At 51.8% G+C, this 24,152-nt stretch overlaps 1 protein-coding gene across 2 annotated transcripts in view; it reads left to right on the forward strand.

Moving 5' to 3' along the window:
* The window catches only part of LOC124509910 (carboxyl-terminal PDZ ligand of neuronal nitric oxide synthase protein), a 286,360-nt gene that overhangs the window by 72,313 nt on the left and 189,895 nt on the right, over positions 1–24,152 (forward strand). For both annotated transcript variants that reach the window (XM_047076502.1, XM_047076503.1), the window contains exon 2: positions 4,640–4,711. In XM_047076502.1, the coding sequence (XP_046932458.1) occupies positions 4,640–4,711 (72 nt within the window). The remainder of the gene's footprint in view (positions 1–4,639; positions 4,712–24,152) is intronic.

Here is a 24,152-nt window from a genome sequence, read left to right on the forward strand (position 1 = left end):
AGATAAATTGGACACAGGTCATTTGTATCTTGAGTACCGCTGCAATTTGAATCTTCCTTCTAGTTTTTTTTTCTTGTGCTAATGAAAAAGAAGTAGGGCTGGATATTTTAAAACGCCGTTATTCTCCCCTTAAGCTCTGTGGTAGGTGTTCTTCTGAATAGGAGCCCTAGGAGATGCCTCACCGCAGGGATTTCTGGAAGGCAGGCAGAAGTCCAGCAGAATGCCAGGTGACTAAAAATCCACCAATGCAAAGGTGGGATGTACTTCATCTTCCTTTTTTTTTTTTTTTTATTTTTCTATTTGGCATCTGTTTTTTTTTTTTTGTTTGTTTTATTTATTTATTTTGAGGGAAGGGGGAGTGGGGGAGGAGCAGAGGGAAAGGGAGAGAGAGAATCCCAAGCAGGCTCCACGCTGTCAGTGCAGAGCCTGACGCGGGGCTCGAACCCACAAACTGCGAGATCGTGACCTGAGCAGAGATCAAGAGTCGGATGCTTAGCCGGCTGAGCCCCCCGGGCACCCCACGTACTTCATCTCTTGGCAAGCCAGGAATTGCATGTGCTACTCTGAGAGCATCTGGCTTAGGTCCAGTTCAGGTACTGGCACAAAATAGGTAACTAGATAGAATCACCAGGGTCCAGGGTGGGATGTCCAGGGTGGGATGGCTGATGCCTGTGATGTCGGAACACGGGTCAGGATCCAGGGCTCAGGCCTCTCCCGTCCCTCCTCAGTCTGGTGATTGTCCGTGGGGAGTGCACGGGGTGGGTGCGAATATGCTCATTCTTGGAGGATTCCAGCCACGTAGGCGCGGTTAACCCGTGAGGAGGGCGTCCCTTATGGAGCCGCGTGTCGATGTTCTGCAAGAGAACTGGGGGGCGGGAATCGCGGGAGTGTTCCGGAGGGGGCCGCCTTCCCTGGCGGTCAGCAGAGGGAGGTAGAGGTGAGCAGAGGTCTGCAGGGCCCGTGGATGTTGGAGGGCTGGAGAGGGAGGGTAGTACCAGTGCACAGGGAAGGCCCACGTGTAGAAGCTCTTGGGTGTAGGATGTGCTGTGGGCCTTTGCCAACGACGGAGAGGCCTGTGGTGTGAGAGGGAGCTGTGCCGTGCGGGCCCATGGGCAGTGTAAGCCCCACCGAGGGCTTGACGGTCACCTTCAGAGTTGGCGGCGCACCCGAGGGTCTTAAGGGAGGAATACGGTCTAGTTTGCATCTGAGAGTGAGCACTGTGACCGCCTTGTGGGGAGTGGTTTGGAGGGGCCCTGGGAACAGCGGAGAAACCCATGAGGAGCCACTGTGTAGATGGAGGGAAGGGTTTTGGGGGATGAGGTGGTGAGTGTGGGAGGAGAGGGACCCGGCAGGTCCTGGTCGGCCACGCCGACTGGCTGTGGTGGCCAAGGGAGAAGCTCGTTCGGGGATGACTCCCAGATCTCAGGCTTGAACGACTGGTAGACGTTCTGGAGGCTGTTCGTCAAGATGAAGAAGCCGAGGTGAACATGGCGTTTGGGGCACGGCGTTTGGGGCACGTTTCCCTTCTGGAAACGAGCCTGTGGCACCCAGAGTCCTGAAGGAGAGGCAGATAAAGGGGATGCCCTTTCTGACCGAGAACCCGTCACTGTGCGTCAGCCTTTGACTGAAGGCAGGGAGTAGACTTTTGCCTGATCCCTGCAGGAGGTGACGGAAGCGAGGATCTTCAAAGGCTGTTAGCTCAGCAGGTGCATGAGGTTCAGGCCTGGGAGCCGACTTCCCGAAGGTCAGTGGGAAGCCTCTCTTCCATTTACACGGATATGAGGGCCCACTTGACCGCAGTTGAGCGCAAGTTGAGCGGATGTGAGGACCCGCCTCCAGCAGGGGGGGAGGGACTGGTCTCAGACCGTGTCTTACACTCTCTCCATCTCAAGATACTCAGATGGACTGAAGTTCGTTGGGGAGGGGGTGAGGTTCGTGCCTGAGACGGGTTATTGCGAGGCCAGACTGGGACATCGTATTCGCTTGGCCCTCGGGTTTTGCCCCGAGGAGTGGGCTTTCTGACCTGACCGCTCTCCGGCTTCCTTGGCGTTGCGGTTCTGCTTTTTGCCTCACGTTCTTGGTGTGAATATCTAGGTGTTGCCTAGATGTGGACTTGAACCCTACCTCGCGTGACCTTTTCATCTCTTTGACCCTAAGGGACATCTGTAGTGGCGAATTGGACCCTGAGCTACACCTCTCGTAGGTTCCCTCCTCCGGACAGATTGTCAGGAGGACGGATTTGTGACTTCGTGGGACTGGGAAGGAAGGCAGACCAGTGAGTGCGTGCGTGGTGTGAATTGAGTGTCGGAGGCTAGTATGTGCGATGACCACGTGGGTGTGAGCATGCGTGCACCGTACGTGTGTGAAGGTGTGTGGTGTGTGCACGGGTGGTGGCTGATGGAGCGAAGGAGGCAAGTGGGGACCGGTCCCCTCTGGGCATTCGTGTTCACGCGCAGGTGTGGATCTCACCAGGCAGCGTGCCCTCCTGGTGTGGCAGGGATCAACGTGGGAAGACGGGCCGGGTCCCCGGGCTCACCTGTAACGAGCGGCCTTGCTCGGTCTCGAGGTCCTGGCTCTCACGTGACGGCTGAGGGAACACGAGCCCCTGGAGGTCTGACTGCTTGGAGTTCAGGGAAGGAACCCTCGGGCCCGCAGGGTCTGGGACAGGGAGGGGGAAACTGCCCCTGGCTGGGGGCTCTGCGAAGATGGGTGGTCACAAGCCCGGGCTGCCGCTCTGGGCCGTGGAGGTCACGGACACGTTGCCTGATGCTGTGGGGTCCCAGCAGCGCTCGGAGGGGGGAGAAGCGCCATCCATATTTAAATCTGACCACACTCTTAGATCTAGGGGGCCTCATTCACCCAAGTGGGTTGCCAGACGCTTTTTCAACAGGTACATGGCCCGCCCGCCGTGGTGGGGCTGTCCGCCTTGGGCCCACAATGCAATGGGCTCACAACTCACCACTGGCTGCTGGGACTGTGCTCCTCGGGGGATTAGCACAAACTGGATCAATCCTAGGGGAAACCTTTGGCAGTTTTTAGCTCTTGGAACCTTGCTTCCGGGGGCTAGCCTTCACTCTAAAATTTCAGAAAGAACCTTCTATTCCTGTATAACCACAGGAAACGCATTTCTTACAGGGATGACTACCCTCTTCTTTTAATGCCATTTTTGCCCAGGCAGACTTTTAAGTTATTTAGAAGCTGTTGATTTCTAGGATATCCCCCAGGCTATTTTATATAATTTGAATGAAAAAAGGGAAGGCGTACCCCAATATCAGTATGGAATGGGATGGTGTATGTGAAGGAACCAATACATGTGCTTAAAAACGTCCCCCCCCCCCTCTGCTTTTCTTGTTTCATCCTACTTAGGAATGATCTCAAGATCTTTCTGTACTTTTGGTCCAGCAGTCCTGCTTGTAGAAGCCCCGCCTACAGAGCTCTGGATGAGCTCGGAGGTATATAGATGAGGACGTAATGGAAGCAGTGTTGTTAATAGTGACATATGTAGGGTTGGTGGCCACCACGCATAACGTGACTGACTTGTACGCGTTGGCAGAGAAAAACGTCCAAGTTGTGTTTAATGTTAAAAAGTAGGGGCGCCTGGGTGGCTCAGTTGGTTAAGTGTCTGACTCTTGACTTTGGCTCAGGTCACAATCTTACGGTTTGTGAGTTCGAGCCCCACGTCAGGCTCTGTGCCGATAGCGCGGAGCCTGCTTGGGATCGTCTCCCTCTCTCTCTGCCCCTCCTCTGCTTGCCCCCCCCCCCAAATAAATAAAAATAAGTTAAAAAAAAATTAAAAAGAAATCAAGTTGTAGGACAGTGCGAAGAGTGAACCTTTTTATGTAAAATAAATTCCTTTGTGTCTACGAATATATGTGCCCATCAGCATATAAAAAGACTATGTCAGACTATCAATGGGCTGGGGGGGGGTTATTTTGCTCAGCATATTTCTACATTATTAGAAGAGTATACCGTGAGGAAGTATCCATGTATTAAACATTAACCTGGATGTCATTTTGTGTTTTGAAACGTTTCAGAAGATTAAGTTTTCTTTTTTCTTTTTTAGAAGATTCAAATTTTAAATAAAACATAATTAGCGTGTTCCTGTCCTCCAGTTAGGAACTTAATCAAGTGTGTGAGTTCCCTATAACATTGAGGGCTAACTCAATGAAGTGCCGTTAATTGAATAAAGCACATATTCCTTTTTTTTTTTGAAGGGGGGGGGTCTGCTTTAATATAAGCAAAGCATATCTGTGTAAGACATTTTATACCTCCTCACATTTGATCTTTACTGGAATCCCATTTTACAGGTGAGGAAATTGAGACAAAGGCCAAGCGCCTCCCCCCAAAGATAGTGGTTCGGAGATTCATCCCACCCAAGTCTTTCTGATTCAGGAACCTGCTTGAACACCATGCTTGGCCTCATTTCTGATGAGGAGCAGGATGACAAAGGAAGCATTGGTTTCTTGCGTTGATTTTTATAAAGTTAGAAGTAGGCCCCGAACGAGACACCCCTTTGGCTCTCGGTTTCCTCCTCCACAAAATAGGGAGCTTAACTGGATCTCCTTCCCTCCGCGAACATTCTGTGACCGGGGTCCCTTGCTGTCCCTCTTCTCAATGAGTGCTTGCTTCCTCCCCACAGTACGTCGGAAGCCTGGATGTGCCGAGGCCCAATAGCAGAGTGGAGATCGTGGCGGCCATGCGCCGGATACGGGTGAGTGGCTGGAGGTGGGGCTGGGTGGGGTCAACTCGAGCATCTTAGCTGGTGCCCTTTTAGATGTGCTGGGGGTACCAAGGTGGGAGGCTGCGCCCACCGCCAACCGCAGACCCCTCTCCCTCCACTCTCCAGGGAAGCTGTTCTGAGTTGGGTGGTTCATCTGGATTAAAGGCCAAGGATTAAATCGATGTGGTGGTGGAGGGACACTATCCCTTCCCATTCTTCCGCTGCCCCTCTGCTCCTGAAACGGAGATGCAGGTGTCCTTGAGGGTGTGTGGGGTCCGCTGGGGAGTGAGAGAGAATGCTGACGTATCTTTTTAATTCGGATTTTAGGGGAAATGTCTGATAATTAGCTGTTAATTGACTCAAAAACATTAAAAAGGTAAAGCAATTTATTGTGGTATGTAAGAAGGTTGACTTGAATTTTTAAGAACAAACGTGGGATTTCAGCATAATTTCCTCGATCAGTTGCTTTGGGCCCCAAAAGGGTGTGTGTGCGTTCTCTTGTGGCATTTCGGGCACCTTCTAGCAGCGTCTGGAAAACATTCCAGGCCGTTGCTTTCCGACTCTGGTACACAGAGCAGAGACTGAACAAAAACGAAGCTGCCTTCTGATCACCGTGAAGGAATTTGTCTGTGTGCTCTGCATTGACATAGGAGCTACTTGAAATTTTGTACGTTTCGAAGGTAGGTTAAGCGATTGGTCAAATGGCATTGCATAACTTTTTGGAGAGAATGGGTGTCGGAGGTGGCTGGATTGGTCATCCAGGATGCAGCCTGTTTTGGGCTGTTTGTTTGCAGAAGCATCTACCACCTAAATGGAAAACATGTAGCAGATGTTGGGAGCTCCAGTTGGCTGTTCACCAATTTTACTTCCAGCCAATTCCTCTCCCCTGCAGAAACCTCAGGTCGGGGACAGCAGATTTGGGAAGAAAATTAGCATGTTTGTCCCTGTTTATCTGAGCAGTTCGTTAGCCTATTAAAATAACTTTTTCAGGGCGCCTGGGTGGCTCAGTCGGTTAAGCGTCTGGCTCTTGATTTCGGCTCAGGTCATGATCTCACGGTTCGTGAGTTTGAGCCCCGCATTGAGCTTCCAGAACGGAGCCTACTTGCGATTCTTTCTCTCTCTCTGCCCCTCCCCTGCTGGTGCATGCTCTCTCTCAAAACGTTAAAAAACAACAACAACAACAAACCACTTTTTCACTGCCTTGATCTTCCCAATTCTTCAGCATTTTTTATTAAGTTGTATTGGTTGAAACTATCAAAAAAACAATGCTGTTTTTCATGGTTGTGGGAATGAGCTGCTTCAAAGCACCTTCATGTGGGTTCATTTGATGTCCACAGCAAGCTGTCGAGGGGGGGGTCCTGTTACCCTCATTTTTTTTTAGATTAAAGCTCAGAGAGAGAGGGGTCCTGAGGAATCCTGGGGTCTAGGAGATGGTGGGCATGTAACCTGTGTGTAGTTCTCCCCTCGCTCTCGAGAGACTGTGAGATTCTTCATCCCTGTGGCTTCAGGCTTGGCATTAAGTATATTCCCAGGTCTTTCCTCTACTTTCTTCATCTTCCTGTTCAGGTAGAAAGCCCAGCAGCCTTGGTTGGGGGCGTCTGGGGGAGGCGTTCCCTGTGCTGGGATGGCCTGTGCTCTCACTATGGTTGGCGTTATTGCAGCCTGGGGCTGGCCTGTCCTTGGGGTTTCACCGAAAATGCCTCTTTACTTCATGTCGGATTAAGACATGGGGGACTATGTTGTTGTTAATACCTTTATCATAGTTAGAGTCCTGTCTCTGTTAATATTAGCCGTCAATGGAAATAGTTACCACTCAGCACGAAGTATGTGTGAGGTGCTTCATTAGGCCTTATAGTCTAGAAATAATGATTCGCGACTGCTCTAGGTGAGGCGAGGATACGATCGCATTTTGTAGGTGAGGAAACAGAGTTTGGGGGAGGTAGTTCTAGGTCAAGCTGCTGTCAGTAGGTGGAGCTGGGGCTCACGCCCAGGACGGTGCTGCCGCCTCTGTGACCCTGCTCTCGAATGATCTTTTGGGTGATCGGCCCAGTTGGCGAACCAAGGCTTAGGACGTGGAACTTCCCTGGCGAGGGAGTCCATGGCAGAAACACCACTTTGTGGAAGGAACAGAGCGTACCTCTGCAGAAGGCATCACCCCAAAGCTATGGAGGCCCCGGGGCATCCGGCAGGACTGGCCATGTGTTGGGGGCCGGAGCGGCCCCTGTCTCCTCCGCCCTTGTCACTTGTCAGCCCGTGTGGCCTTGTGCCAGCAAGTCCCTTCCCTGTGACCTGCTTCTAGCGCTAAATGAGCAAGCAGCTCATTAAATCAGAGGGAGAAACACACTGGCCAGAAAGCCGCTTGTTTAGACTGGCCGCCATGACAGCAAGCGCTCTGGGTGTGTGTTTTACCCCGAAACCTCCAATTCACGCCTAGGTCCGGGCTGCTATTTTCTGCTCTCCCTTTCACAAGCTGTTTGGTTGTAATTACAGTTGTCAAGGACTGAGGCATGGGGTGTCTGTGTAAATGACCGTTCCTGACTTTGTTTCTCTGTGGAACGGTGCCAGGCCAGCGCTGGGCAGCAGACTCCGGTGTTTGGGTTGCTGGCCTGCTCTAGCAGACCCGGAGACGCAGGCCTCCCCGCTTGGCCGGTGCGGAGTGCTGGTCCTCAGAGTGCTGGTCCTCAGGTTATAGAAGGATGCCTGGGTCTTACACCTGGGTGTCTTGCCAAGCCCTTGGCCTGCCAGTCTCCCTGATCTCTCCGGAGCTCTGCACGGGACAGGGGATAGGGCATCAGAGAGAAGCGACCGGCCTGAGGGGGGCCAGATGCACCTTCAGAGCTTAGGCCGCAGCAGGTGTATGGACCCCTGTCCCTTCCTCAGTCCCACACTGGAGTGTCGGCTCCCCACTGAGTGTTTGGACTTTGTTGGTGTGACCTGTGTTTTGTTCTTCCCTCTCTCTGCTTCTTCTTTGTCTTGCCATACAGATTTTCTCTTAAAATTTACGTCATGTGTTTTTGGCATCTTTCTTCTTGTGTACTGTGCTTTTGAGATTTTTTAAAACAATGGTTAAAATACATTAAATGTGACTATTAAAAAATTGTTTTTAATGTTTATTTTTGGGAGAGAGACAGAGTGGGGGGGAGGGGCAGAGAGAGAGAGGGAGACGCAGAATCCGAAGCAGGTTCCAGGCTCTGAGCTGTCAGCACAGACCCCGATGTGGGGCTTGAACCCGTGAACCGTGAGATTGTGAGTTGAGCTGAAGTCGGACGCCTAACCAACGGAGCCACCCAGGCGCCCCGGCAACCACCTGTGTACTCTGTTTCTATGATTTCAGCTGCTTGGATACCTCATCAATGGAGTCCTGTTGTATTTGTCATTTCGTGACTGGCTTAGTTCCTGTAGCATGACGTCCCTGAGGTTCCTGTATGCTGTGGCACATGACGGGATTTCTCTCCTTTATAAGGCTGCGTAGTATTCAATTGTATGTGTGTAATGAACACATTTTCTTTATCCAGTCATCTGTTGACGGACGCTTGGGTTTCTTCCCCCTCTTGGCTGTCGTGAATAGTGCTGCCGTGACCATGGATGTGCAGATATCTCTGAAATGCTGCTTTGAATAATTTTGGGTCTCTACCCAGATGGGCGATTGTTAAATTATATGGCGATTCTATTTTTAATGTTTTGTATTGTCTTCCATAATGGTTGTACCATGTAAAACTCTCACCAGTGGTACGCGAGGGTTTCAAGATTTTTTTTTCTCCTTAGTAACACACGAAACTTCTTGATGCTGGCCCTTTAAATAGATGGGCTTTCCTTTTCTGGACGGGATCTGTTGGGGGGCAGGGGGGTCTCAGGAAGCGGAGCATGCATTCCCGGTGACTGCTAGGTTGCTTGCTGTCACAGAGTCCTCCTGGCTGAACTGTCCCCATGCCAGGGCATGCGGGTTCCTCATACCGTACTTGTGAGGACTGGGCTTGGGGTTGTGGATGGCAGTAACTTTAATACCTGAGTTTTGAAGCATTTTGGAAACGCAGGTAAATGCAGGTAAATACACCGAGAGACCCTCAGTTGCTTCGTGCAAGTCCTTAAAACCGGCAACGTCTTTTCACGGATTTCAGTGCAGCCCTCGCTGCCTTGGGGCGGCCCTCCCCCACCTGATCGTTTTGTTCCTTCCTGTGTTCTAGGGCACCTCTCTTCTGTGGTTTTTGAGTGACTTTCCAATCTGTCAGCATGACAGCCTGTGCTCAGTAGACTTTTGTTGAGTGACTCAGAAAATTAATCTTAGATGATAACCACGTGAGCATAAAGCAGGGAAACCCAGGAGGGGTTGTGCCAAGACGGGGGGGGGGGGGGGTGCGCGGGGGGGGCCGGGAAGGAGGAATGCTCTGGACTCCGGTGGGTGGGGAGCCAGGCGGGGCTCCAGCGTGGCACCTGGTGTCGCCTTACCTCCTCACCTTTGGGACGTGTAGTAGCTTCTAGAAGGGAAGCCCCAGGTGGGCAAGGGGAGAGGCATCTTGCTGCGCCTTTGGTGCTGGAGAGGGGACAGACAGCCGTCTTTGTGGCCAGAGACCGAATGTCTGTCTGTTAAAACACCAGGGGACAGATGCCCACAGCCGTGTATCCGCTTGTGACTCCTGGCCCTGAAGTCACTTGTACTGCTTGTATCCAGATGCGTTCAGCGATGCTCGGTCTCCCGCTGAGGCCCCTCTGGCTATGGGCTGGGTGAAGTCCCGGCCACATGGCAGACAGCTTTCACAGTGGCCCAGCAGGGGACCAGGGTTTTCTGGTTTTGCTTTTTTTTTTTCCTTTTAAATGTTTATTTAAAAAAAATTTTTTTTTTCAACGTTTATTTATTTTTGGGACAGAGAGAGACAGAGGATGAACGGGGGAGGGGCAGAGAGAGAGGGAGACACAGAATCGGAAACAGGCTCCAGGCTCCGAGCCATCAGCCCAGAGCCCGACGTGGGGCTCGAACTCACGGACCGCGAGATCGTGACCTGGCTGAAGTCGGACGCTTAACCGACTGCGCCACCCAGGCACCCCTTAAATGTTTATTTTTGAGAGAGAGCGTGACCAGGGGAGGGGCAGAGAGAGAGGGAGACACAGAATCCAAAGCAGGCTCCGGGCTCCAAGCCGTCAGCACAGAGCCCGACGCCGGGCTCGAACTCACAAACCGTGAGATCGTGACCTGAGGCGAAGTCGGACGCTTAACTGAGTGAGCCACTCAGGTGCCCCCAGAGTTTTTGGTTTTTTTTTTTTTTTTTTTCAACGTTTATTTATTTTTGGGACAGAGAGAGACAGAGCATGAACGGGGGAGGGGCAGAGAGAGAGGGAGACACAGAATCGGAAACAGGCTCCAGGCTCCGAGCCATCAGCCCAGAGCCTGACGCGGGGCTCGAACTCACAGACCGCGAGATCGTGACCTGGTTGAAGTCGGACGCTTAACCGACTGCGCCACCCAGGTGCCCCCAGAGTTTTTGGTTTAATCGTGGCTTGATTTCTCAAGTGTGGCTGCTCAGGGGTGGTGTGGTCATGCGGCCTTGAACAGAATGGGCTGGTGACCAGGAAGTGGCCAAGTCCTCCAGTCGCCCACAGCTCCCTTCTGGGATTGCCGACTCTTCCAGAACTTTTTCTCAAGGGAAAAGAAAAAAAAAAACCAACCCCTTGGGAGAACATGAGTGAAATGCCGTCCAGAGAACATCCGGGTCCTGGGGGCTGGTGGGCTTTATGGAGCAGGGTCTGCCGCGGTGAGGGTCTCCTGTCCTTGCCCGGGTCTCCTTCCCCACGGCCGGTAAGTCCCAGCAGTCACGTCCTCACTGCGTGTAACCCTCTGCGTGTAACGTGGTTCCCGCAGCACCATCTGCTCCTTTGTTGTTCATGGTCTTCCTCCTCGGGCTGGGAGCTGGCCCATCCTCCTCGGAACACCGGTCACACAAAACTAGCACTCACCACCCTAGCCTGGCCCTGTTAATTTCCCGTGGCTGCCGTAACCAGTGACTACACGTGGAGAGGCTTAGAACGCCACAAGGTGATCATCTTGCTTGGGGGTCACAAATTTGAAACGGGGCTGAAATCAAGGAGTTGGCAGGACTGCTCTCCTTCCTGAGGCTCCAGGAGCACATCTGTGTGCTTGCTTGTCCAGCTTAGAGGCTGCCTGGATTCCTGGGCCTGGACCCCCTTCCATCTCCCGAGCCATCAGCCACGGCACTCTGCCCTCTGCTCTGGGCCCCCTGCCTTCCCGTTCCTTGGTCGGGACCCTTGTCCTTACACAGGCCTCTCCTTCCTGCACTCCCCTGACGATCCAGGTTTATCTCCCATCTCAGAGCCCCAGCGGATCCCCTTTTGCCGTGTAGGGTAACCTACTCAGGGGTTTTGGAGACGAGGTTGGGGACCTCATGGGTGGCGGTGTCCCTACTCTGCCTACCACAAAGGGGTCGGAGCGTTAGGCTTGTAGCAGGGATTGGAAAGATTCCACCCCTTTACTGAGGTGCCCTTGCGTGGGGCCAGGACGCCGTCTGCTCAGATCCCGCCTTCTGTGTGCTACCTGAACGACTGCACAAGGTTCTTACCCCATTGGCCTTTGTTTAATCATCGGTGAAATTGGGATGTCTTCTTGGCAGATAGATGTTATGGTTACATGTGTGCCTGCAGAGCACTGAGCAAAGCCCTCATGTGGGTGGTGCTCTGTAAATAATAGTTCCTTCCCCTCCTTTCTAGTGTGTATTGGGGAGGGACAGTGGGGTGAGAAGACTGCACAAGATGGCTGCCGGACACACACAGGCACCTGGTAAGTGTTTGCTAGAAAAGACCTCATCAGCTCTGTGCGTCAGTTACTTTTTTCCTTTAGTCTGTAGATGAGTGTTTCTCAGAGGGGGATCCGTGGCACTCTTGGAATCTATGGGTGTGTTCTCCAGGGTCTGAGAGTCCTCTGTAAGAATTTTAAAAAATCTCGGTTTTCATTTGATCCTAGTAAAGTAACGTAAACCTGTTCCGGCCTGTGGGAGGGCCCCCCTCTGCCCCAGCGCCTTCAGCTAATTTATGGTCCGCAGTTGTGTTTGTCTGCTGACGTTGGCACCAAATAGTTCTTCCGTCATCATCGTACGCTGCGGAGAAAGAAAAGTTCATAGTATGTCTATGATTAATTCCCGTAAGGCGTGGGACACATGACTGTACTGTGCCCTGTTTGGAATTAAGACCGTGCGGCGGTTTGAGCAGAGGAAAGTGGCAGAGAATGGGTTCGGTGTGTGGGGCCTGGGACGGAAGGCAGGTCCCTGGGGCGCTGGTTGAGATGCTCGTGGCTGATGGGACTGGCACTTGTCCTGGTTAGTTCCGGCATCTCTTCTGATTCATTGGCACCTGAGCTTTCCTGGTTGTCAAAATTCCGAGTATCACCCCTGAGTTTGCGTACCCCAGACTTAGAAGAACTTGGGTGAGGTGGTCACTTGGTCGCCTTGTGAGCAGTGACGGGATTTCAGTGAAATAAACTCTTCTCTGAAGTTACTGGGCGTATAAGTTGTGTTTAACTGAGAAATGTGTGCAGGCTGTGGATGTATGGGTACTTGCTGTATAGTTTTAGGCCCTACGTATTGAATGATGTGACAAGCACGATTTGTTAGCGCTCGTTTTGGTAGCTGCTTTGTTGAGACCTAATCACATATCCTACGATTCACCCGTTTAAAGTGTATATAATTCATCAGGTTGTAGTCCATTTCTGGTGTTTTTCTGCCATTACCACAGTCGATTTTAGAGCATTTTTATCACCCTGAGAAGAAATCCCAGTTTTTTCTCGTTTAAATAATTTATTGTCAAGTTAGCTAACATACAGCGTATACAGTATAGTCTTGGCGTCGAGAGTAGATTCCTGTGATCCATCGCTTACCTACGACACCCAGTGCTCGTCCCAACAAGTGCCCTCCTCAGTGCCCATCACCCATTCTCCCCTCTCCCCCCACCCCCATCAACGCTCAGTTTGTTCTCTGTATTTAAGAGTCTCTTATGGTTTACCTCCCTCTCTGTTTGTAACTTATTTTTCCTTCCTTTCCCCCATGGTCTTCTGTTAAGTTTCTCAAATTCCACATGTGAGTGAAAACATATGATCTCTGTCTTTCTCTGCCTGACTTATTTCACTTAGCAGAATACCCTCCCGTTCCATCCACGTTGTTGCAAATGGCAGGATCTCATTCTTAGAAATCCCACTTCTTAGCCAGCACTTCTCAGTCTCTCCCTTGAGGCCCCCAGCCGTGAATCTATTTCCTGTCTTATGGATTTGTCTGTTCTGGACATTTCCTATAAATGGCATTGTTCAGTACATGGCCTTTGATGTCTGGCTTCTTCCACTTAGTGTGATGTTTTCGAGGTGCGTTTATGTCGTGGCACGTATCAACACTTCATTTCTTTTTGTTACTGAGTAATATTCCATAGTGCGGATGTGCCACATGTCATTTATTCAAATGCTGTTTGTGAAAATCTTTTTTTCTTTAAAAGCGGGCCAGACTTCATTAAACTTCTGAAAACACTTGATGTGGCTTGAATGGCGTGTGACGGGGAGGTTACTAGGGCTCTTTCTCAGCCAAACGAGAAAGGGATCATTGCTTTCTTAGGGATGCTGGGGCAAGACATTGTCATCGATATGAAGAATAGTATGCTGATAGCATAACTTCATTTTTTTCTGCGCTCATTTAAAAAAGAAAAAGGTATCAACGTCTTTTGTGAGCCAATATTGTTTTAGGCTCTGGGGATGCGGTAGTCTACAAGACCAAGGGCTTGTCTGCCTGGAGCTTATATTCTGGTTGAGATGGAGGTAGGAGATGGTTACCCTCCCGTGTCACATGTGAGTTGTCTGCGGGAAGATAAAGCACAAAACAGGATAGATGGTGTCAGGAGGTAGGATGGGTGCTGTTTTATACAGATCGCCGGAAAAGGCCTCTGGGTTATGGTGACCTTGGAGTCTGTAGAGGTGTGAATACGGAAGGGAGGGAGGACTCTGTGAATCTCTGGAGAAAGATCTCCAGACAGAGGGAGAGAAGTAGTGCAAAGGCCCTGGGGCAGGAGTGGGTTTTGCTGCGAGAAGGGAGAAGGTCATCAGTGTGGCTGGAGACTCAAGAGTCCCACGCGGGGAAGGCAGATTATACCTCGTGAGAATCTGGTTCACCGAGTGAATCCCTGGGTGCCTGACCACACGTGAGAAAATGCATTTATCTTTCCCCTGAATCCGTACCAGACCGAAAACGTACCCTGCACAAGAAGTGAGCGATTCTGCTCCCGCAGTGAGTGATTCGGGAAGGATTTTAAAACTGGGGCAGAACTGCCAAATGCGTTATCCATCAGCAGAGGAGTTAGTAAGAATCCGTTGTTACCAAAGCCAAACACCTGTCTTTATTACAGCCGTGCATGCTCAAGAGTAAGAAATAATGTAATTGGGTTTCCACGGGAGCATTTGCATACTGCCCAGCCCGGTCGACAGATTCTTGCGCCGGCCCACTTAATACCTAAAGCCAGCAGTGTTTATCCATCACACCAGGAGGATATGAAGAGCCCAAGTTCATTGCCGCCACAGCAGCCAGCCTTTGGGGACCCATGCGTAACTGACCAGCTGCTCCTTGTTTTGATGGCTTCTGTGGATTTTTAAATCTGCCTACCATGATGCTTATTGTAACCATTTGTAAGTGCACAACTCAGTGGCATTAAATACGTTCACAAAACTCTGTACCCGTCACCACTACCTGTATCCTAAACCTTTTCACCGACCCCAACGCGAGCTGTGTACCCATTAAACACCACTGCCTCTTTCCCCTCAGCTCCTGGTAACCTCTCTTCTGCCTTCTGTCTCTATGATTTTGCCTATTTTGGCTTCCTCCCCTAAGTAGAATCTCCTACAACACGTGTCTGCCTCTCTCTGGTGTGTTTCACCACGCAAGGTGTTTTCCAGGACCATCCATATTGTAGCGTATGTCAAACACTTGATTCCTTCTAATTGACTAGTATCTTTTCGGCACGGCACACGCCACACAGCCTTTAGTGTGTGGCTGTTTCCTCTTTGGATCTAAAGCCGCGTCCTCCGGGAGAGCGATGCACACCCCCAGACCAAGACCTCAGAACCGGCAGCTGAGGACCTGAGCCGCCGGGAGGGAAACCCCTGTCCCCTGCGGAGAGGTCCGATCCGTTACACAGGAGTCAGTGTTCACGTGCATTGTCCTCAAATTTTGGTTTCTAGTAACCCTGTAAAAAGCAGGTATTACCCTTGCTTTGCAGGTAAGAATGATCATAGAGAAGTAACTTGCTCAAACTAATGATAGTGATTTTTTTTTAAATATTTATTTTTGAGAGACAGAATGTGTGAGAAGGGGAGCGGCAGAGAGAGATGGGGACAGAGGATCCGAGGCGGGCTCCATGCTGACGGCGGAGAGCCCGACGCGGGGCTCCAACCCATGAACTGCGAGATCATGACCTGAGCCGAAGTCAGACGCTAACTGACTGAGCCCCCCAGGCGCCCCTGGATATTGTTGTCCTCACCAGTAATAACCAAATTTGAATATAGATTGTACCATTTGCTGTCACAGTGCTAGGTTCCATGCAAAGTGCTTCACAGGTGTTACTTGATCCTACCACAGCTCCGTGTGGCTTAGGTACGATCGTCATCTCATTTTATAGATGAGGAAACTGAGGCACAGGGAGGCTAACTAACGCGTCCCGAGTCACAGGGCCGGTATGGCTGTGGTATCAGAACCGAGACGAGGTTGCAGCCTGCTCACTCCCGGCTCAGACATCCTGCTCAGAACCTCCGAGAATGTGCTGCCGGGCCCTGCTTTACCGCGTGTCGCTCCAGGCGGCATCGTCCGTGTCCCTGATTGTGCCTTCCTCTAGTCTGGGCACACTGCCAGACGTTGTACAGCGTGAGATGTCAGGAAGGCCATCGTCTGATTTTTAGAAACGACTTTTTTAGAGTTGGAGACTCGCACGTCCTGTGCGACACCCCCCATTTGGATGTCCCAAAGGCTCCTTCAAGTCACTGTGTCAGAAACGGAGCTCATCATTTTCGTGGTCTCTTCTCTTTGCTGGGAACCCTCTCCCCGGGGTCGTTTCGCTCCTCACGCTCTCTTACCTCATGGCAGGCATCTTATCCATGCAGGAGCGGAAGCCAGAAACCTCAGGGTCATAGACTCTTTTCTGTGTCTGCCCCCACATTCGTCACCCTCACCAGCTTTGCCTCTGAAATTTTTCTCAATCGCGTGTCTCCCCGTGAGTCCCTGCCTGGGGAGGACCATGTCCTCTTACTGCTTGGACGGCTGCAGTAGCCGTTCACACGGCGGCTGGACCACATCCTATCCGTCCTCCACACGGCTGCCCAGCTCCTCTATCTAAAGGCCAGTCTGCAAGAGTTGTCTTGCTTAAAACCACTGGGCGATGATTCCTCACCTGCAGGCTGGAGCCTCAACTCCGTGCAAGACACACGGGGTGCTGCTGGGAAGCTCAGGCCACATCGGTGGTCCTCTTGCTCGGAGGGCCCTGCGTGTGGCCTGTCCGGGGGTCCACCTCTGCTCTTCCCTCTGAGAAGCACCCCCTTCTCAATCAGGACTCAGCTGAACTTCTGCTTAGCTTCTACAAGGCAGGGGGACTTTTCGTCCCTTCTGGAGGCTCTCCCTCTCTGGAGACCTCTGTCTCTGCATTTACCACGACGCATTTGTCTCCTGGAGGGCTCGGACTGTGATTATCATTCTGAGAGTCAAGGGGGAAGTTTCTCAGCTGCTAGCTCTTCTTAAAACAGGGCAACTCTGCAGGAATTAAAGGCAGTTGATGGGTGTCTGGTCCTTAGCACGGGCTGGCCTGTGGTCGATAATCCAGTAGTTGGGGGCGTCTCCTTTCCAGCCCTGCTGGGGATGTGACGGGGACATGGAGGAGTTGCTTCGTGTAGGTTAAATGAAGTGCTACATGAGGGCTGCCTGGGCGGCTCAGTCAGCTAAGCATCCGACTTCAGCTCGGGTCGTGATCTCGTGGTTTGTGGGTTCGAGCCCCGTGTCAGGCTCTGTGCTGACAGCTCAGAGCCTGGAGCCTGTTTTGGATTCTGTGTCTCCCTCTCTCTGCCCTTCCCCTGCTTGCTTTCTGTGTCTCTCTCAAAAATAAACATTAAAAAAAAAAAAGAGACCCCGCGTGAAAGGCTTTGTAAACTGTCACGTGCACGTGCAGACAGGCGGTTGTTGGACCCAGAAGGCAGCGAGACGGGCGGCCCCGGACCCTCGCTGGGGCGGTCTCCTGCCTGGTGTCGCAACCCCGGGTTGAACCTGGTGCTTCCCTCCCCGGATCTCGATGGAAAACGTGCTGTGCCTGCCTATCCTGTATGGCAGCCGGCCCTTTGGCTTTTCAACAGTGTGAAAAATAATGGGGCAGCTGCTGTTCCCCCGGAGAGGTCCACGTGGCAGTCGGCTGCGGGGGTGACGAATCGCTTCTCCTTAGTGAACTCAACCCTGCTGTTGAGTGTGATCTTAGCAGTTTCCTTAACCGCTAACCCTGCTGAGAAGAAGCGGCATTCTTTTTTTTTTTTTTTTTTAATGGTGTCATCTCCACGGGGCTTGATAGGTGGGTGAAGTGCACAACCCTGGCTTTCTCCTGCAGAGTGGGTCTTTGTTTACCCTGGCCTGGGAGATGCTGGAAGAGAAGGCAGTTGGCAGAGTTCAAGGTATGTGTTAATATTTTAAAACCGGACTCGGCGCCTTCTTCATTCTTCAGAGGTATGAACCTGAAAGCCCCGTCCTGGAAAATCTGGCAAAGAACAGGGAGGGGATGGTTTGATTTCTTCTAGGTGACCCGGGCACCCAGACCTAGACGCGCAGGCATTAAGAGCCTGGTTCAACTGTAGCAACGGCAGCGAGTCGAACGTCGCCGTCATCAGTTGTCACGCGACAGATGCCGTTCTGCGCGCTTGGCCTGCGGTGTCTTCCCGAACCCTCCCGGTCACGTGCCCAAGGTCACACACACTCACTCACTGGCCAGGAATCTGGCTCCAGAACCTGGGCTCCCCGCTGCTTCTCTAGGATAGACCTACATCCCCACCAAGTGCGCCCCTTGGAGATCATCTGTGGTTGGACGTCACATGTTCGCACAGAGCGTGGCCTTGGCCTCCCTGCCGGGCTCCCCCCTGCGCCGGCTCAGCAGTGGTCTGCGTTTGCTCCTTCCCGCTGACAGTGGTCCCGTCCCATCTCTGCTTCCTGGAGCTGCCGGGTGAGCCAGTGTGCCGAGGTGGGGCTCCCAAACCGACCCGTTCCTGCCCGGTGCTCGGCCGGGCTCCACTGGCACGGCCTCGGAAACAGCTGCTAACTGGGGTCAGGCCCCTCGGAGGGCGAGGGGACAGCAGGGGACCTGCTGGCTCGGAAGAGCAAAGGCCGAGAACCCGTATGCAGTTGGTGTAGGCGCCGTCTTGGGCTTGGGGGCAGAAAGGTCGGTCTGTCTCTCTTGCCTCCTTCCTTCATGCACCGAAGCACCAAGAGGAGGTCGTGGTGAGGATAAGATGGGGAGAGAGGCTCGGAGCCTCCAACCACGGTCTCCTCTAGGTGGTGGAGACCGTGGATTATCGAATAAGGGGCTTCAGGGGCTGAGGTCGTGAGGGATTGGAATCCAGTCTGGCTCAGTGCGGGCGTCAGCGCTGAAATCGGGCCCGCTTTGGGGTCGGGCCGCCTGCCTGGTGGGAGGCTCGGACCCCAAGATTCTGTCCCACGCGGGGGAGCCGGGCTGGGCCGTCTTTGAAGCACCAGGCTTTGAGGTCAGAATAAAAGGTTGGCTTTTCCTGACCGGGATTTCCGAAGGAGCGCAGGACGTGAACCGGCAGGATGCCGGGTGCCGCTTCCGGATGAGACCCGCCGCGAGGGGGTGCCGGGCACCCCTCCGCCTCTCCGCGCTGCTGCCCCTGCTGCCCCGGGGCCCTGGCTCTTCTCCCGGCACCTGCCTCCTTGCGCCCCCGCCCCCAGTTTTCTACAGAGATCCCTCTCCTTCCTTCAGCAGGCATGACACTTAATTTGAGCAAGAGTTTGGCTGCCTTTACACAACTGCACCCTGCCGACGGGCCAGTGGGGAGTCGGTAGCCGGGTCGTTAATTGAAAGATGTCATATTGATTTATGATTTTCACTTTAATCCACTCCCAGACACCCCTGTATTTAATTGCCTGGCTGGGCACTCAGGCTGCTCCTTTAAAGAATCCAGTGCCCTGGGGCGCCCGGGTGGCTCCGTCGGTTGCACGTCCGACTCTTGAGTTTGGCCCAGATCATGGGATCGAGCCCCCCATTGGGCTCGGTGCTGAGCATGGAGCCTGCTTAAGATTCTGTCTGTCTCCCTCTGGCCCTCTCCCCCACGCGTGCGTGCTCTCTCCCTGTAATTAAAAAAACAAGCAACAGAACCCAGTGTCCTGTCCCCAGAGAGAAGGGAGTTTCTCTTGAGTGTGCGTGCAGAACCGCTGTGTGCGTGTGGCCGGCGTGCGTCCGGCCTCACGGAGGAGGCTATGCTGGCAGGGCTGGAGGGCTTGTCTTGTCCACCCAGCACGTGGCTTCTGGACCAGCCGGAGGTCCGTCACGTTCCTGCTCAAACACCTTCAGTGGCTCCCTATGGCCAGCAAGTGAAACCCGGAGTTCTCAGCGGGCGGGCAGGGACCAGCTGTGCCTGTCAAAACTTCTCTCCCATTGCTGTCCAGTTCTGTGGGCAAACTGACTTAAGAATAATTAGTCTTCGAACGTGTGGTGTCCGATGTGTCCCCCTGTCATGTGCTTCCCTGTCTCTGGAATTCTCTCCTTTTGCTGCCTGCCTATTGTCTTCATCTTCAAGGCCCACGTCAGATGAAAACCTTTGCTAGGAAATTCTTGCGATTTCTGAGCCGTGGTTCAACTCAGCTGCCGTCTGTCTGTCTGTCTGTCTGTCTGTCTCTCCCCCTCTCCCCTCAGGGATTTCAGCCTGCTTTGTGTTATAATCGGTCGTTCGTATTGAATTGGGACTTGGTGAGAGCAAGTGACAACTGTTTGTTGGTCACACGCGTCCCGGCAGCGTGGGGTTCCGTGCCTGGGGGAGTGACACCGAGCATCTCTGGAGGGGTTCCCTCCGTGTTCAGTGCGCTAGTCCTCGCCGGAGCTTTCGAAGATCCAGGCTGTGTTTAGTCCCATTCTGTCAGCTCAGGGCCAGTGGGGGGAAGTCAGAAGCCATTTGAGTCACCTTGCTGGCATGGACGCTGAGGGTTGAGAGTCCACTACCCAGGCCATGAACTACCCCACTCGTTAATGGAGTGCTATTTTTCTGTGAAACCACAGAGCAGAGTTTACCCCTGCCCAACGGGAGTCTTTTCTTTTTTCTTTTCTTTTAATAAGCTTTTTTTTTTTTAAAAAAAAATGTTATGTTTACAGAATTATTATAAAGAAAGTACAGGGAGTTCCTGTATACCCCCACCCAGTTTCTCCCCTTATTGGCATGGCACGTTGGGAAACCTGAATGAACCAAGTTCGATCCGTTGTTGTTGACTGAAGTCCATACTTGATGGCGATTCCTTAGTTCTTCCTAATGACCCTTTTCCAGGATCCCATCTGAGATAGCACATGATATTAAGTCATCATGTCTCCTTAGGCTCCTGTTGGCTGTGATGGTTTCTTAGCCTTCCCTCGTAGTTGATGACCATGATAGTTTTGAGGATTCCTTGTTGGGCGTGTTGTATAGGATGGGGGGCTCAGTTGGGTAAGCGTCTGACTCTTGGTTTCCACTTGGATCATGATCTCATGGTTCATGGGATGGGGCCCTGTGTTGGGCTCTGTGCTGACAGTGCTGAGCCCTCTTGGGATTCTCTCTCTCCCTCTGCCCCTCTCATACTTGTGTGGGTTCTCTCTCTCTCTCTCTCTCTCTCTCTCAAATAAATGCGTAAAAAAAAAAAAGGCCGCTCAGTTGGGATTTGTCTGGTGTCATGAGTGAACTAGGGTGTTTGGGGAAGAACAGAGGTGAAGGGTCGTTTCTCAGCACATTCTGTCACGGGCCCATTCTGTCCCTATGACTTAATTGCGGTTAACGTTAACCTTGATTACATGGCTCGAGGTAGCGTTTGGGAAGTTAGTCTTTCTCTTTCCCACTTTCTTTACTGTCCTCTCTGGAAGAAAGTCGCACGTAGTCCATAGTTACAGAGTGAAGAGTTAGGTTCCTAAGGACGGAGTATGTAGCAAGTTGCATGGAATGCTGCCTGGGGATTTGTCTGTCCTCCCTCACTTTGCTTCTTCAAGTGTTTACTTCCGTGTGGACTCACTGATCCTTATTTCACACTCTGGGTAATAACTTTCTTTACTTTGTTGCTCACATTGTCTCTGCTTTGCCATTGAGCACTCTTCCCCTTTTTCCTATATCCCTTGGATACAACCCCATCATTGTGGGGTTTTTTGAGTGCTCCCCTGCCCCCCCGCACTACAAGGTGCTCTAGGCTCATGTAGATTTCCTGACCTGGTTCTAGAATCCATCATTTCTGTAAGGAGCCTTGACTCCTTTCATTGGAGAATGGTGCCGGGAAAGCAAGATGTGGGCCCCAGGTGCGTGTGTGTGTTCCTGATGCAACTTTGCTCCTAGGCCCCTCAGCTGTCAGAGCAGCACAGGCAGGCGTACAAGAGTTTGTGCACACGTACCGTGCTCTGTCACTTTCTCTGCATAACCACCTGTGTCTGTGTTAAGCTCGACGTAAATTCCTGCCGGGCCTCCGGGTCTAATCGCTCCCACATGACTCATGCTAGCCTTCTCCCTTTGCTTAACTGGGACTTCCTTTTCCAGCGGTGAGAAAACTCCCTCCATGCATTCCCTTCGTCGTCCAGTTCCAGTGCAGTGGTTTAAGAATTGTGAACCTGCGGGGAAGCACTGGGTCAACTCTCACGCAACGTGGACGTACGCCTCCTCCAGCCTTTGGTGTGACAGACCCCACACCTTTCCAGCGTCACCTAGGTCAGCACCTTACTCCCCACCTCAAGTGATGCCGTTTCATACGTTCATGATACATTTAGATTCTTGGGTCCCAGTTTGCCTTCTTGCCCGGGACTCCCCCTCCCCACGCCCACCACATGGTTTTAGTCCTAATTGAGTGCATTGAGGGTTACTCCAGTGCTGTGACGTTCTCCGTGGTTTTGACGAACGCTTAGATGTCCTGTATTTACCATTGCAGGGTCACACTGAGTGATTTTCCCACCCTAAATAGGCCCCTATGCTTTACCTGTTCAGCTCCCCGTATTTGCAGTTCCCTGGCCACCACTGCGGGGCCCATCTCTCTAGCTTTGCTTTTGCCAGAATGCCACAGGGTCACAATCACGGTGGGCAGCTTTGGCATACCGGCTTCTGTCACTTAGCCATACACGTTTAAGATTCATCCATGTCCGTGAACAACTCAGGCAACAACAGATGTTGGCGAGGATGTGGAGAAAGGGGATCTCTTTTGCACCGCTGGTGGGAAGACAAACAGGTGCAGCCACTCTGGAAAACAGTATGGAGTGTCCTCAAAAACCTAAAAATAGAACAACCCTACGACCCAGCAATTGCACTACTAGGTATTTATCCAAAGGATACAAAAATCCTGATTCGAAGGGACACATGCACCCCAACGTTTATAGCAGCACTGTCGACAATAGCCAAAATATGGAAAGAGCCCAAATGTTCACATGAATCCATCATGAATGGATAAAGACGATGTGGTATGTGTATACAGCGGAATATTCCTCGGCAATCAAAAAGAATGAAATCTTGCCATTTGCAACAATGTGGATGGAACCAGGGTGCATTATGCTAAGAAGATAAGTCAATAAGTCCGGGAAAGACAAATACCATATGACTTCACTCATACGTGGAATTTAAGATCCGAAACAGATGAACATAACGGAAGGGAAGCAAAAATAAGATAGAAACGGAGAGGGAGACAAACCATAAGAGACTCTTAAATACAGAGAACAAACTGAGGGTTGCTGACAGGGGAGGTCGGTAGGGGGATGGGCTAAAGGGGTGATGGGCATTAAGGAGGGCACTGAATGGGATGAACACTGGGTGTCCTATGTACGTGATGAATCACCAAGTTCTATTCCTGAAAAAAAAAATACATTTTGATTAAAAAAATAGAACATAACCAAAATATGAAAAATGTGTCCACTGTAAAACAGTGGATGTAACTGAATGTCTAGCAGTAAGAAAATATTTGACTTACAGACCATCCATAAATGAATTATAATGTAGTCACTAAAATTGTGTTCAACTATTTCTAGGAAGAAGAAATGTTTAGGCTGTAATGTTAAGTGATAATAAAAGGTATTTAAAAAAAAGAAGATTCATCCACGTCTTTGTGTGGCTTGCCTTTCACTGCTGGGTAGCGTTCCGAGCCATTGATGTACCTACCACTTCCTGGTCACCGGTTCAGTGTTCTTCACTGAAGGGCAGTTTCGTTGCTTCCAGAGTTCGGTTCGGGAATGAAGCTGCTGTCAACGGCCTGCAGATTTTTACGTGGACCTAAGTTTTCAAGCCAATTGGACAAATCATCTGGAGGGATCTGCCTGCCCTCATTCACCCGGACAATGTCAGCAGCCTCTGCAAACGGACTAGTTCTCTTGTGGAGCTGCCCAGATGCTGACGTTCTCTTCTCTTTTTCTTCTTCCCTTGTTTATGAGCGGTGAGCCTTGCCCCCTGTGTTGCTGAGAACTTTTTTTTTTTTTTTTTTTTATTCTGGGAGGTGATGTGGGCGCACAGGGCGGTGATGATGTGATTTGGAGCAGCCCTGGAGGAATCGGAAAGGAGCTTAACATGCTCCCTGAAGCTGTTGTCACCTTACTTGGGTGTGGCGGGAAGGCCACCAAGCCCGGGGGGAGTTTCCCGCAGCAGAGCCGGCCACCCTGCTGTGACACAGGGGGAGAAGCTGGCTCACACGTGGCTGACCCGGGTCACCTTAGGGTGGCGAATGTGTTCTGCGGGTGGCTGGGTTACTCAGTCACTGCCTGAGGACAACCAGCACCCGGGTCAGTGCTGTGCACCTGCCTGCCTAGGTTAGCCACACCCACTTTGCAGGCAGGTTGCTGGCCTGCACGGGTTTTAGGTTGAGACATATCCTAAAGTTCACCTACTCTTATTTTTGAGACACGCGTACTGACTACCTTGCCAGGTAGCAAACGCCGTGTCTGTTTTTTCCATCCGTTATTTAATCCTCTTAGCGACCTTAGGAGGTAGGGTTTTCCATTTTATAGCTGAGCAAAGAGAGGCCGAGAAGGTCGAATAGTTAGGGACAGACTTAGCATTTAGATTTCTGTCTCTGGAGACCGGGACGTCTCTGGATGGCCATCTCTGGAGAGAAGGATGACCTAGGAGATGATATCCATGGGCTGGTGGGGCTGGAGACTCACACGGCCGCACGGCTGGGCGGCCACTGCCACAGGAAGGATGGGGCCCTGGCCCACGGGCTGTGACTCCTCC

The sequence above is a fragment of the Lynx rufus genome, unplaced genomic scaffold (genome assembly GCF_022079265.1).
Source record: "Lynx rufus isolate CCGP_SWC_20201006 ecotype Redwood Valley unplaced genomic scaffold, mLynRuf1.p SCAF_15, whole genome shotgun sequence".
NCBI classification, from domain to species: Eukaryota; Metazoa; Chordata; class Mammalia; order Carnivora; family Felidae; genus Lynx; species Lynx rufus.